Source organism: Phoxinus phoxinus, assembly GCF_949152265.1.
Source record: "Phoxinus phoxinus genome assembly, chromosome: 16".
NCBI lineage: Eukaryota > Metazoa > Chordata > Actinopteri > Cypriniformes > Leuciscidae > Phoxinus > Phoxinus phoxinus.
In genome coordinates, this window is record NC_136891.1 from 27,650,469 (window position 1) to 27,663,504 (window position 13,036).

Here is a 13,036-nt window from a genome sequence, read left to right on the forward strand (position 1 = left end):
CCCTACCCCTGTGCTCTGAAGCGCAAGAGCAGAAAAAGAAGCGACACAAAGCCCATTCAATTAGGTTAAAGCGGCAGACATGTCTGCCTTTGCCCTAACACTTTCAAAATGTAAGTAAAAATGATTATGGACGAAGATGATTGTCGCATCTGAGAGGCTGACGGAACTCTTGCAGAAAAGAAACCTTCCATAAAAGTTGTCTTGTCACTTGTGTGTGTTTTTTTTCTGTCGTAATTTATGGTCGTCCCAGCTAGCTTTAAGGGGAATCAGCATGTGTCTGCGTCAGAGGGTTGGGTTTGGTTGTTTACACAGAAAGTGTTTTGTTTAGGTGGTTGGTTGGTTCAGTAACATTGGTTGTTTCGGTGTAATGACGTCTTGGTGTTTACCTTTGAGATCTGTAGTATAGTTGAGGACTCAATTAACCTTTGTAGCCTTTGCGGGGTGGCAGTGCATAATTGCTTAAAATACAACTCTCATTTTGAGATTCATGTTGGGCTGAAGAAAATGAATGGGTAGGCACAGTAAACAAGCATGTGATTTCAAAATAATGAATCCTTTTGCTCATTATCCCTTGTATTTCACACTAACACACCCTACCAGATCCAGATTCCAGACAGCATCTTTCTTACTATGAATAACAACAGGGCTTGGCACATGATAGCCTGGTGGGAATAATGTGCGATAAGGGCTTTAAATCTTAGGAAGTTGAACAGCACATGGTGCGAATTAAAGGCCTTGATTGTAAATGGCAGCGTGACGGCAATTGAATTCTCAGCAGCTGTCGGGGTCACAGCATTATATACTGCAAGCTGATGATAATTAGACTTTAAGCATGCAAAAGAACAAGGCCTGTCGCTCCGTCCCTATTCACTCATATGCTTTTATTGCGAGTAGGACGGAGGGGGCACAATAATTTCAAGTCTCTGTGTCTCCTTCCACTCCCTGTAATCTGTGTTGTAATCCATGTCGCTTGTGATTCCCAGGGTCCCAAAAGGCTTTTCTTGTTGACCTAGAGAGTGGCCCTGATAATGAGGGACCCCCACCATCTGTGTGCAAGGCCAGGGACCCTGAACACTCTCGGCCACACAGAATAGTCCTTTAGGGGGCAAAACAATAAAAGGAGCTAGGACCTCACCAGGGGTTTTGGAGGCAATATAACCTGGGCTTCAATTGGTTTGTTTCAGAATGATGGATCATATAAAATCTTTAGTGCACACTTGTTATAATTTTATAGGTCATTTTTAGGGGTGTCATGATTTATTCAACCCTCATGTTGTTTCAAATGACTTTCCTTCTTCTGTGGAACATAAAAGAAGATATTTTGAAGAAATATAGAAGTATAAGCTTTTGTCCATGGAATGAAAGTCAATAGGATTGAATGAGGTCAACCTCATTGGACCCCATTGTCTTTTTTTGTATGCCTTTTTTCAACATCATTTTTGATTTCCCACAGAAGACAGTAAGTCTTACTGGTTTGGAACAACATAAGGGTGAGTAAATGATGACAGAATGTCCTTTATGAGGTGAACTATCACTTCAGTGGCTTATTGCTCGGCACTTAGAACCAGATGATTGTTCAAATTCTGGCCAGAACCCAGACAGATGTTGACTTAACATTACTTGTACTACAAGATGTTTTACCATGAAAACCAAGTGGTGCTGCCAAACCTGTACCACGTGTCTCTTGTCAAGTGAAGCCTATAGCCCCCCCATTAAACCTGAATTTCTTGTACTGTACCTTCCAGTCATGTATTCAACTATACAGTAATGTGACCTTATGAGTTCAACAGCATACAGTGGGAGCTAAGAGTGCATTGTTGGTACACATCCTTATCTCTTAATTTACCTGGATTTTAGTTCCAGTAAATATATTGTTAATATTCATTTTGTAATAGTTCAAGACTTTTAAAATAAGGTCTCATTTGTTAATGCTTGTTCATTAGTTTTTACTGTTGAAAGTTCTGTGTGATCATGTGCACAGTAATAAGAGATGAATGAGACTTGGTGAAGAATAATCTAATCTTTAAAAAAAAAATATTATCAGTATATTATCATTTTAGTTTGTTTACAGTAAATCCATGTTCTTGGAAACAAGGCCATTTATAGTATCACTTCTACAGTGTGCTGGCATGAATGGATTTAGTAGATTCTTGGACTTCGGTCAATTGTTTGTAAAAAGTGGACTTTTTTTTTGGTTCACCTGTTAGATTAGTTTTTCTGTGCTAATAGTAGTAAAAAAAAACATCATTTGTAAGTCACAATAATGTGAACATGATGTTAATATAGAATGTTCTTAGCAACTGATACTGGGGCTGGTTTGAAAATATCAATTGTTGTTATTGGTTTTTAATCTATCTTCATTTTGTCAAACCGATATTGATTCTTAAATTCTAAAGTCAATCGTTTAGTCTATGCTGTTTTTTGGTAATGCGTGAACAAAACTAAATGTTAGTATTAGAAAAAGACTGAAATCTTTGCACTTTTTTTTCAGGATTCCATGGCAGTGAATGTGCATACTTGTCGGTTGAGCAACAGTTCCTCAATTCCTGTTGAACAAATCCCTCATCTTAAAGGCCTTACTATTTGCTCCTACAACTTTTTCTATGTTGTAATAGCTTATGCTCAATTTGCAGCACTTTCACTATGTGGGCTTGTCTTTGCAGTGCATAAACTTGCATAGCCTCTCCCTTTCAGTGCTCTCGCTTGTAGTGATGGTTGGGTTAATACTGGTGTTCAGACTAAGACTAAGTGTTTGCGTTCATGGAATGCAAATGTTCAAACTTTTCAGAAAACTGTGGGTCGTCTTTGTTTTAGATACTGTAGTTGGCATCAACCCGCTATGACCCCTAAAAAATTATTGCTCTGATGATAGTTGCGTAAAGACTTTTGTTTGACAATCTAAAGCTGAGCATGTTACATCCCCCTCCACACATTAACATACCCACTTTTGCCTCCACAAGTATGCACTCAAGTATACACTTGCCATGAAAAGGCACTTTTATCCCCACTTGTCTAGCCCTGCAGGATTTTTTTTCATTTTTTTTTTCATTTTGCACCTACACAAAAATGTGTGGATCACTGTGACATCATTAGGGATGTGGCACACACCTCGTTCCTGGCCCTGGTATTTTTATAACACTTCTTGTAAGGTAAACAGCATCTCTTCTGCAGTGTTAAAAGTACAAAAAGACCAAAGTTTTCAAATGTGGTTGAGTAAAACATTAGTACCCCTTTTTTATTTGCTGAAAAGTCTTGTTTTCAATAAATAAAAATCATAAAAATATAGAAATTCAGATACATTTTTATTGTGAATATACACTTTGCTGGTTACAGTCTACTTCCAACTATTTAATGGGCTAGATATCTTGCTTGCAAGACATAATATCGTTCTTTTGAGATGATTCTTTTCAATGAACTATTCAAACCAGTTCATAGATCTGTCTAAATGATTAGGTTCACATTGTTGTCAGTTGTGTCAGTTGTTGGGATTGACACCCGTATTTATTTACAGGTGCGAGTTTCAAAATATCCCATTGAAACAGCAACTTACAGCATCTCAAATACTATCTGTATAGCCGTTCACACTACAAAAAATTATGATCAATAAGTTATGACAATTTTTTTTTTACATTGCTTTAACAAGTTGATTTATAATTTTTAAGTCAGTTTAATGTCATTTATGTTGAAATGACTGAAACGTTACAGAAGATGATTGTACTTAAACATTTAAGGCAGCAGCTTTTTTTTTTTTTAAACAGTGCAACAGGAGTCAATCCTGTATTATTTTACCAGTAACCTTAGCGACAGTGACCAAAGTAATATCAGTAGTTTTTTTATCTGTAGCATTTGAGTTGACCGTTGAACACAAAACTGACGGGAATAGTTCAGGTGGAGAACTGTGACTTTATCTAAAATCTTCAGATGTCAAGGAACAGAAAGCTAAAAAATAAAAAAATAACAAAGCAAAACCACACACCAAAACCCACTACACATGGTAGAGACATGCATTTTTGCAACGCAGAGCGGCTCTCTCGCACTTTATGATATGACAGACAAGAAGTTATCCAGTCTGGTTCCATTCACACTGCGGGATTCAGAGAATGCGGTTACGAGTCCTGAAAATGCCGGTGTGAGTTCGGTTATAGAACGTAACCGTATTGAGGACTCAAATACAGGACTGACAACCGTATTCTGCTGCTGTGCGAATGTGGCCAATGATTCATTAGCAAATCTGAATTACTTTTAAATTATTATACAAAATTTTAATCTTCAACGTAATCACAAATGAAAATCCATTAGTCATAAAGATTAGCTTTTTTCTAAACATTGACGTTTCTTTCATGTAGCGAAGCAGCTGACGCTCGAGTAATGAAGATTACAAGAAACTCTTTCAAGCATTTAACTGCTCTTGGATTAATGGAGCAACTCTGACACCATATAGAGCTACGAGACTGAAGTTTGTTCCGCTTACTCGGTCTTCCCTCCAAAACAGCCACATTTTGGAGCCAAAGGATACAGGTCATTAGCACGAAAAGCGGCATTGCCCAAAGCAAACATGTCCCCGTCGGATCCACTGACCATGCTTGGTATGCAGGTTCACTTTCCACACTCTAGTTTTACACTGGTGCCTCAGGTAACCGATGACTGTTTCCATTAATGGAGCTTTGCTTCTTATTAACAGATCAGACCAGCAACCATGATTAGGTAGGTCACGCTTAAGCTGTTCAACTGGAAAAAGGTGCTGCATTTTTTTAAAATAGCGCATTGTTCATTGAGAGGTTTAATGAAGCCTTTGATTATTTCTTCCTTTGCGCTTGCAAACATACATCGTTTATCTGCTAACCAGCCGGATAGCACTGTAGAAATTGAATGAGCAGCATATTAAAAATAGTCAACGCCCATTTCAAAGTTTTCTGTGAAAGTGGCTTTGAGGGTTTAACTAGTCCACAGATTAAATTCTGCAAGAAAGTCAGTGAATTACAACGAAATTCTAACGTATAATAATATTTATTTATATACATGAATGCACAAGAGATGTATCATGATACTGTCTGGTATTGTGTTCCTTTAGCTTTAGCCCTGCAAGATACTGCTTATGCTGAGCTATGCTTAATTTTTCAAAGTTTAGAGTGATGTACTAATTCACTCTTTTGTGGTGAATGAATAGTTACTGTGGGTGTAAGCATAAAGAGGGCCCATGAAAAGAAAATTACTCATTTCCAAACCCTTATTATTAAGGCAAGACACTACAGGTGAATAGGGTAAATTTTTTAACTAGAAGATATCACCATGAAACTTTCCCAGTTGATTTACCTACATTAAGATGAGAAACAAATGTATTACAAGTTTTCTGTAATTTAATGTTTAAATATGCAAATTAGGCAATATCTAAGTAAATATGCGCTAATTTGCATATATTTATGCAAATTTATGAGGGATTTATGGATATCTACTGTACTTTTGTTATCCTGTAAATCAGAATATACTGTCAATAGCCTTAAATTTATTTTCGCCATGTTTTTTGGAATAAAATGTTATATAAAGCAGGCTAGGAATAATATATTTATAAATCCCTCTGTAAATGTCTTCATAATATAACTAGGTACAAGACTGGAAAGTTTGGTGTATGTATATAGGTGCTACTGAAGTGGAGATTTCGGACTTTCGGTTATTTTGAGAAAACGGGCTTTACAGATTTATCATCATCAGCCAATGAGATTGCGCATTCAGCCCTTTTACTTTCACGATTGGTTGCTGATAAAAAGGAAATAACAATATTTGGATCCGACAGCATTGTACAGAAGAGAGAGCGCTTTCCAACGGTGTGTGCGATGACAGGGTGCAGACAGTGATCGCGGATCAGCGGGATGATTTAGAACACCAACTTTTGTTGAATTTATGAGAAATCTACAGATGCAAATAGACAAAGTGTAGTAAAATAAAGACCTAAATGTGTATTTTGGACTTTTTTTCACCACAAGTCTGAAAGAAGACATGTTATTGAAGACAAATATCCCAAAATCTCATGTTTTTGCCTGCCGTGTCTCGCCTTAAGGCTGTAGGCTACTTGTTCACAATTATGACGCATGATCTTGATCTGGCATGAGTTGAGACAAATATTGGGTGCAATGTCTTGGACATGAGCGTATTCTGAATATAATTGTAATTGTTCTATTTTTTTAAATATGATACTGGATCTTCATGAAACATACTTCTGTGATGCCAAGCATCTTACATACAGTACCATTACATTGCCTTTGATATACAGCTTAGTTTGTTGAATTGAGTGTTCATTGAGTGTTGAGTTTCAATCCCAATCTACAAGTTGAACTCATGATATAAAGAAAGGGCAATACGTTTTACACAAGTGTATGTAGAATAAGCATGCTGAGGTGATGCTCCATCAAGTACAAGCGCACACACTGGGCCGATCCCCTATCTTGACAGACACCAACAACCTTTTCAAGAAGCATGTCTGATCTTGTGAGATTCATGTCTGACAGAATCCCTGTCTTCAGGCATTGCAGTGATCAAAGGTGCTAGAGTTTTATATAAAAGAGTGAGTGAGACACTTAGTACTGTACATGCACTGTACACAAAACATAAGCCTGGGCTGTTACTACTAACCTTTTAAGAGCTACACACCCTCTCCCATTTTTGCTGTAGTTTTGACAACTCGAATACACAAATATTCTTGTCTCGCTTAAATCCAAAAGTTGCCATTTAATAGTTTAATTAAAATTAAATGGCAGCTTTTTTACTTGGTTTTAATTTGATTATACATATGAAATTTAATATGAATACACTCTTTATTATAGACATCCAGCATATGCAATTATTGTTATTGAACAGCTTTAATTTAATATCTTGGGATCTATGGCTAATTGCGTTTTATATAATTTTGGGATTGATAGGATGTCTGGTTGCCTAGCAACTACAGTATGAGTTAAATTTGCAAATAAGCCCGGTTTACACATTTTAGCTGGGAAATTAAAATGTTATTTGACAATCCCTCTCCTCATGGAGAACAAAATTGTCCTTAAGGAACCTGAAGTTACGGCATGCATTTTTTTTCATTATTTAACATTATAAATAAAACTATTAAAAATATTATTCTCATGAACCACTTTCTGTGCATGTCATCTCTGGACATGGAGGTTTATATGTTTGAAAAATATTAATAGATTTGTTGGACTGTCTCAAATCTTGGTTTGTTTTACATATTTACCTAAATTGTTATTTTAGAAATGATATGATATTTTAATGTTTTTTGTTTTTTTTTCACAGAATGGAACAAAGAAGTCCTGGGACTTTATGCAAACCCATGATAGGTGAGGATGTGTCTTTCTTTCTCTCTTTTTTGATCCATTTTTTCTTTCTTTTACAATAACACTGTGAAGTAAGTCCTCTCTGAATTATATGATTTTGGTTTATTTGGTTTCTGTTTTTGACTTTGGAGTTCTGACTGCCCTCTGAATTGATACATTTTGCTTTTAATGCTTAAGCGAGAAATGGAGATTTGGATTTCCTGTTAACCTGTTTAACGATATTCTTCGAGAGATGTCCCTTGCATTGAGTTGCGTGGAGTGTAAATCATTGAACATAATACTTCAAGGCGACTATAAACCTGGGAAGGATTAGAGGCGTTTGCAGCTGGAATGTCTCACCAGAGTGCAACAATAGGAAGTTCTCCCCTGCACCAAAAGTCTTTGTGTGCACATCTTGATCTCTCTTCAATTCTGTCTTTTACACACTCACATCTCCATTGAGCTTTGTCATGATAAATCGGTCCCTTTCTTTCTTATTTTTATACACAGTCCTCTTTTTAGTAGTTTCAGGTAGACCTTGCAGCCCTCCACCTGTCTTCAGTGCAGTTACTGATCCCTGACCAGGCTTGAAGTGTCCAAGATAGAGAGGCAGAAGCAGTTAAACTTCCATTCTGTTTTCCACACAACCCCTTCTCACCGACCCAAAGCGGTCTTTGGGTCATTACACACCTAAGAGCAGCCTCTTTGTACCTCTCCAGTTGTCAACTGCTGCCTTGAGATCACGGTGACCTTTCATACAGGGTTCATTAAAGCTATCTGTGAGGATTGAGAACCTCTGTGGACCGTGTGTCAATATTGCAGGACACTTTTATTTTTCTATGGAGCTGTCTGGATATTGAATCATCCTCAGCAAGTAGACCTGGTGGAACAAAGTGGTTACAAACTCGCTGGCCAATAATATAGCAAGAGTTACAGCATGTTCCTATATTAGGTTTCTTCAGAAGGCCTTTGTTCTTCAATGAGGAGCGTCTGGATCATGTCTGTGAGAAAAATGGTCCACAAAACCAAAAAGTTTCTGTGGTGTTGTAACACCTCATCCTAAACATTCATTCAGGCGTGTAGTTTTTCAATTCAATTTAAAATGCTGCAAGGTGAGGAAATGACCAATCAGAACACGTGGATCTGGATTTTGGACCAATCTTATTTCACTGTGGGTGGGGCAACCCTCAAATTGAATTAAGAAAGATTGTCACTTTGTGTCAAACCTGTTCTGGACAAGACTGAGGGGAGCTGAAGAAGAAAAGACTCATTCACCACAGAATATTATGAGGTTCTGTTGTAAATTCCTTGATTATGAGAAGGTGCTTCATATTGTAAAAGCTGAATAATTATTAGATTGTGAGTGCTTATGTGGTCTTATTTTGTACTCTGTTACTCACATACTCTACCATTCAACAGTTTGGGATCAGTAAGAACTTTTGAAGATATTAACACTTTTATTCAGCAAGGATGCATTAAGTTGATCAAAAGTGACTGTAACGACATTTATAATGTTTCTGTTTTAAATTAACGCTGTTCCTTTGAACTTTCTATTCTTGTAGGAATCTTGAAAAAATGCATTAAGTTTTCACAAAAATAATAAGCAGCACAACTGTTTTCAACATTGATGATAATACGAAATGTTGTTTCCTGAACTGCAAATCAGCATATTACAATGATTTCTGAAGGATCATGTGACACTGAAGACTGGAGTAATGATGCTGAAAATTCAGCTTTGCCTTCACAGGAATAAACTACAGTTTAAGTAAAAAATGTATTTAAATTTTTTTATTAAATAAATGCAGCCTTGGTGAGGATAAGAGATGTCTTTTAAAAACAAAAACAAAATCTTACCTACCCCAAACTTTTAAACGGTTGTGTATGTGCACTTGTTAAAATATTTGACATCACCATTTGACTGTGACATTGTTTTGTTGCACTGTTTAGTGGATTGATGAATGATGGGATCTGCAGTTGAAAGGTAAAGCCATTAAGCGGAGCATCTGTTCAGGGCATTAGTGCCACTGCTACAGTCTCTTGTGATCTCTGCTGGTCTTTGAGAGGTAAGGAGTTGGTAGCCGCTGTCATGGATTTTCAGGGGCGTTGATGATCTTCAGGTATATTGATCTTTCATCTACAGTTTTGGATTTGCATCAGTGTGTGATGTGAGTGATTAGTATAATGCTGCACCAGGCCTCTCCTTCTCTTCCTGCTTCTCCCGTTGCATTGCATCCCGTAGCGAGAACCAAACAGACCTAATGGACAGCAGGCTTAATGGCGTGTGACACGTCCTGCGTGACTTCGACAGTACTTTCATGGTGGAGAGGTGAAGCAGCGAGGAGCATGTCATTCAGACATGCCTCGGCTCGCTGGGGCACTGACCCGTCAGCCGCAGTTTTCAAGGGTTGACCCAGACTGCACTCTTCATTCCGGATAGTCTGTACTCCACCGCTCATCATCAGTGAAGAAAAAAGGAGGAGCCTAACTGACATCAGGTGTGTGCCTGAGGCTAAAGGCTAAATTCACCTGTGGCGTTTACAATGACTGATTTTAGTTTTTACTGCTTTATTTTTATTTAGACAAATGAGTATATAATTTAAATTTTGGCCATTTATGAATTGTTGGCCATCACATGGATTATGATATTGGAACGACATGAGGGGGAGTAATTAATGACAGAATTTTCATTTTCGGGTGAGCTAACCTTTTAAACTGAAGCATGACCCCTCTTAATCAGATCTCAAACCATCAAACGGTGTCACCAGATGATAGCACTCCCTACCAAAAGTTTGTGTAGCCTATAATATTAAGCCGTTTTTGTCCTGAACAAATAAATGTGTATTTGTTTATATACATGCAAAGAAAAATTCTGGCCAATATCATAATCCGAATATTATTTTCATGTGATGATTGTGATGTCATTAAAATGATATGCTCATTTGTCTAAATAAAAATAAAGCAGTAAAAACTAAAGTCAGTCATTTTAAATGCCACAGGTGAATTTAGCCTTTACAACCTTATAATGAACAGTATGAAAAATGTATATTCATCTTAAGAAATATTAGTGTTTTTTCAACCAAAACAATAAAGGTTTCATTAAGATTTTTTTATTTTTATTATTTTTTTTTAATATAATTTAATTTGAGTAATTGAACAGTCTGATGTTCAGGGTGTCGTTAACAGTACTTCGGCACAGAGCCACCTCTCAATATTTCAATCCAAAAAAAATAAAAAAATAAATGCATATGGCTTCTCTAGCATCATTTTTGGTGTCAGTGAAGTCACACGGCTGACATGCTCTAAATAGTAACAGATAATTTTTTTTTTTTTTTGCTATTTAGCCAGAATATTTCTAGTTGCCGAAATGTTGGTGCATCACTAAAATTATTTATGTTTTTACATACTGTAAGTAGCAAAGGTAATTAATCTAAAAATAACAAATAGGGGAAATGAGCATGAACAATTAAATATCCAGAATCGATCATTTCAGAATATATATTTATAATTTGATAACCAAAATGGTACTGCTATTGTGCTCCTTTTAATTTTGCGTGTGGCCATGTTAAAAAAAAACAAATTCAGTAGAGGACAAATAGTGGTAGGTAAGGTTCAGGAGTGTGTGTGTAGCATTCAGGCTGTGTGGGTAATATCTAGCAAGCATTCACCATGGGAAAGGCAGGGCAGGGCTTCCTGCCTCTCCGGACATATCCGTTTTCTCTACTCAGAGCCGTCTCGCTCTCCTTTGCCATCGAAACAATCACGTTAATACAATATATTATTATAGCAGATAAGGAGCTGATCTGTGAAAATTGGCAAATCTAAAAGTATGGTCACATTTATCATTGTGTGATGAATTTCCCAGTCATTTCAGTATGAAAGTTGGCCACACATTTGCCACATTGACCATCATTTATTTTAATGTCCCGGTTTACACCTGCTATTAACATCAGTCTTTAGAAGTTAAATTAATACAGCTGTTTGACTAAATACCTTTTCAGTCTAAAGCAGTGGTTTGTCTATGCATAAGGCAGATGAAGACTGTGGCTCAAATACGTTAAAAACGCTGTAGCTCGATTGTAACTGCACATGTAAACGCATACCTGGGTGTATTTTGGAGCAACAGTATGAAATCTTTTTCGCGTGGATCTCCGAAGTAATTTTTTTTCTGTCAGGTATGTGTTGTCCTGGTTGGAGAGTTGTGGAAGGATGCTGCTTGTATAAGTGTGAAAGTGTTGTGCAGAGACACTGTCCTCTGACCTCCTGCCACGCTGAGCTATTAGCTAGTCTACTGAGGCCTGGCTATCCCAGTATGCTTCAGTGGATAAATCCTATTATACAGAGATCCTTAAGACGCAGGGATTTATTCTCTTCTTCTTAGGGCATTATGTTCAGTCTCAAACCGAGATAAAGTGAAAAGCCAAGACCACATCCAAGGTGTTAATCCTGGGTGATTTGTTGGGGCTTGATGGAGCAAGGGTGTCCATGTGCCTCTCTCTTTCACACACATGCTCATGTTCACTTACTCTATCACTACTGTAAGCCTACCCAAGTTTTTGGATCAGTCGTGTTTGTTGTTGCTCTTGCAGGACTGGATGCGTTAATGACAAGAGAAGATATCCATGGTTGAGTACTTCTCCATGTGGAACCGCTTCTCCAAGTGACAACTTGGCTTCTAAATGTATTCCTCTTCCTTTTCTTTCCTCTCTCCAGTGTCTCTGTGCTGATTTTCAACACCACCTCACACTGTTTTATCCTGGTCAAGCAGTTCCGCCCAGGTAACGCCTTACAGTTTTCCATGCTTGAATCTTTGATTTTGACTGATTGTAGGTCTTGTTTTCTTCACACCAATTTAATGAATGTTTGATTTTTCTACGTCTATGAGATCTTTGGATGGCTGTAAGGTATTTTTCAATTACTGTAGATATCTGAAATAGTTCCCTTTCAGAATCCTGATCCTGGACAACATTCCTATTAACCAAACAGATTTGACTTACAAGTTTACAGTTCATGTGAAGTTTAGGCTTACAAGAATGGTTAGATGCTTCTACATCAGTGTTATTTACCTATCATTTCCCTCTAATTTTATGGGTAAGGTTAGGTTTACCTTTATCACATTTTTATAATTAAAGTACACATTGCAGTTAGTCTTTGAATTTCAGTTCATTTTAATTCTGCCTCAATGAATTGAATTGCAATGCTGCATCCCTTTTGTTCGTTTCAAATTCAGGAATGGATTTATAATTTAAAAACCATTCTCAATTCAATTCTTAATGTCGCTCAACCCTGTTTGATATATTCTTGGAGCACCCCAAAATCATACAATTTGAGTAAGTGAGGCTTGTCACACCTAAACTAATGTTTCTTTTTGTTTTGCATCTGCCTGAGCTCTCCTACTAACCTAAGGTCCCCCTCATACAACACAACCTAGGCGCCGATGTGGGCCTTCCCTCACTCAAAACTTCCCTAAAACCAATTCTTTAATGATAAACTTTGATTTTGTAGCATGATTTCACAGCTGAACAACACCTCGAGATACTGCAATGCGAACGCTCTCACACATAGGCCTACTTAATTTAGACTGTATCTCATTACAGTGTTGTACTACACCCAGATCCCTCTGTTATCTCTACCTGAAAGAGACGAAGAAGTGTTTTGTTCTGCTGCAGATTTTTAAAGTTAACCTTTTAAAAAAACATCTGATATGCAACAGATATCAGGTGCCATTTTAG

The 13,036-nt window shown here is 37.2% G+C and overlaps 1 protein-coding gene across 1 annotated transcript in view; it reads left to right on the forward strand.

Moving 5' to 3' along the window:
* The window catches only part of nudt14 (nudix (nucleoside diphosphate linked moiety X)-type motif 14), a 36,932-nt gene that overhangs the window by 11,873 nt on the left and 12,023 nt on the right, over positions 1 to 13,036 (forward strand). Inside the window, exons 2-3 of the mRNA XM_079584352.1 lie at positions 7,288 to 7,331; positions 12,018 to 12,082. Coding sequence (XP_079440478.1) covers positions 7,288 to 7,331; positions 12,018 to 12,082 — 109 coding nt within the window. The remainder of the gene's footprint in view (positions 1 to 7,287; positions 7,332 to 12,017; positions 12,083 to 13,036) is intronic.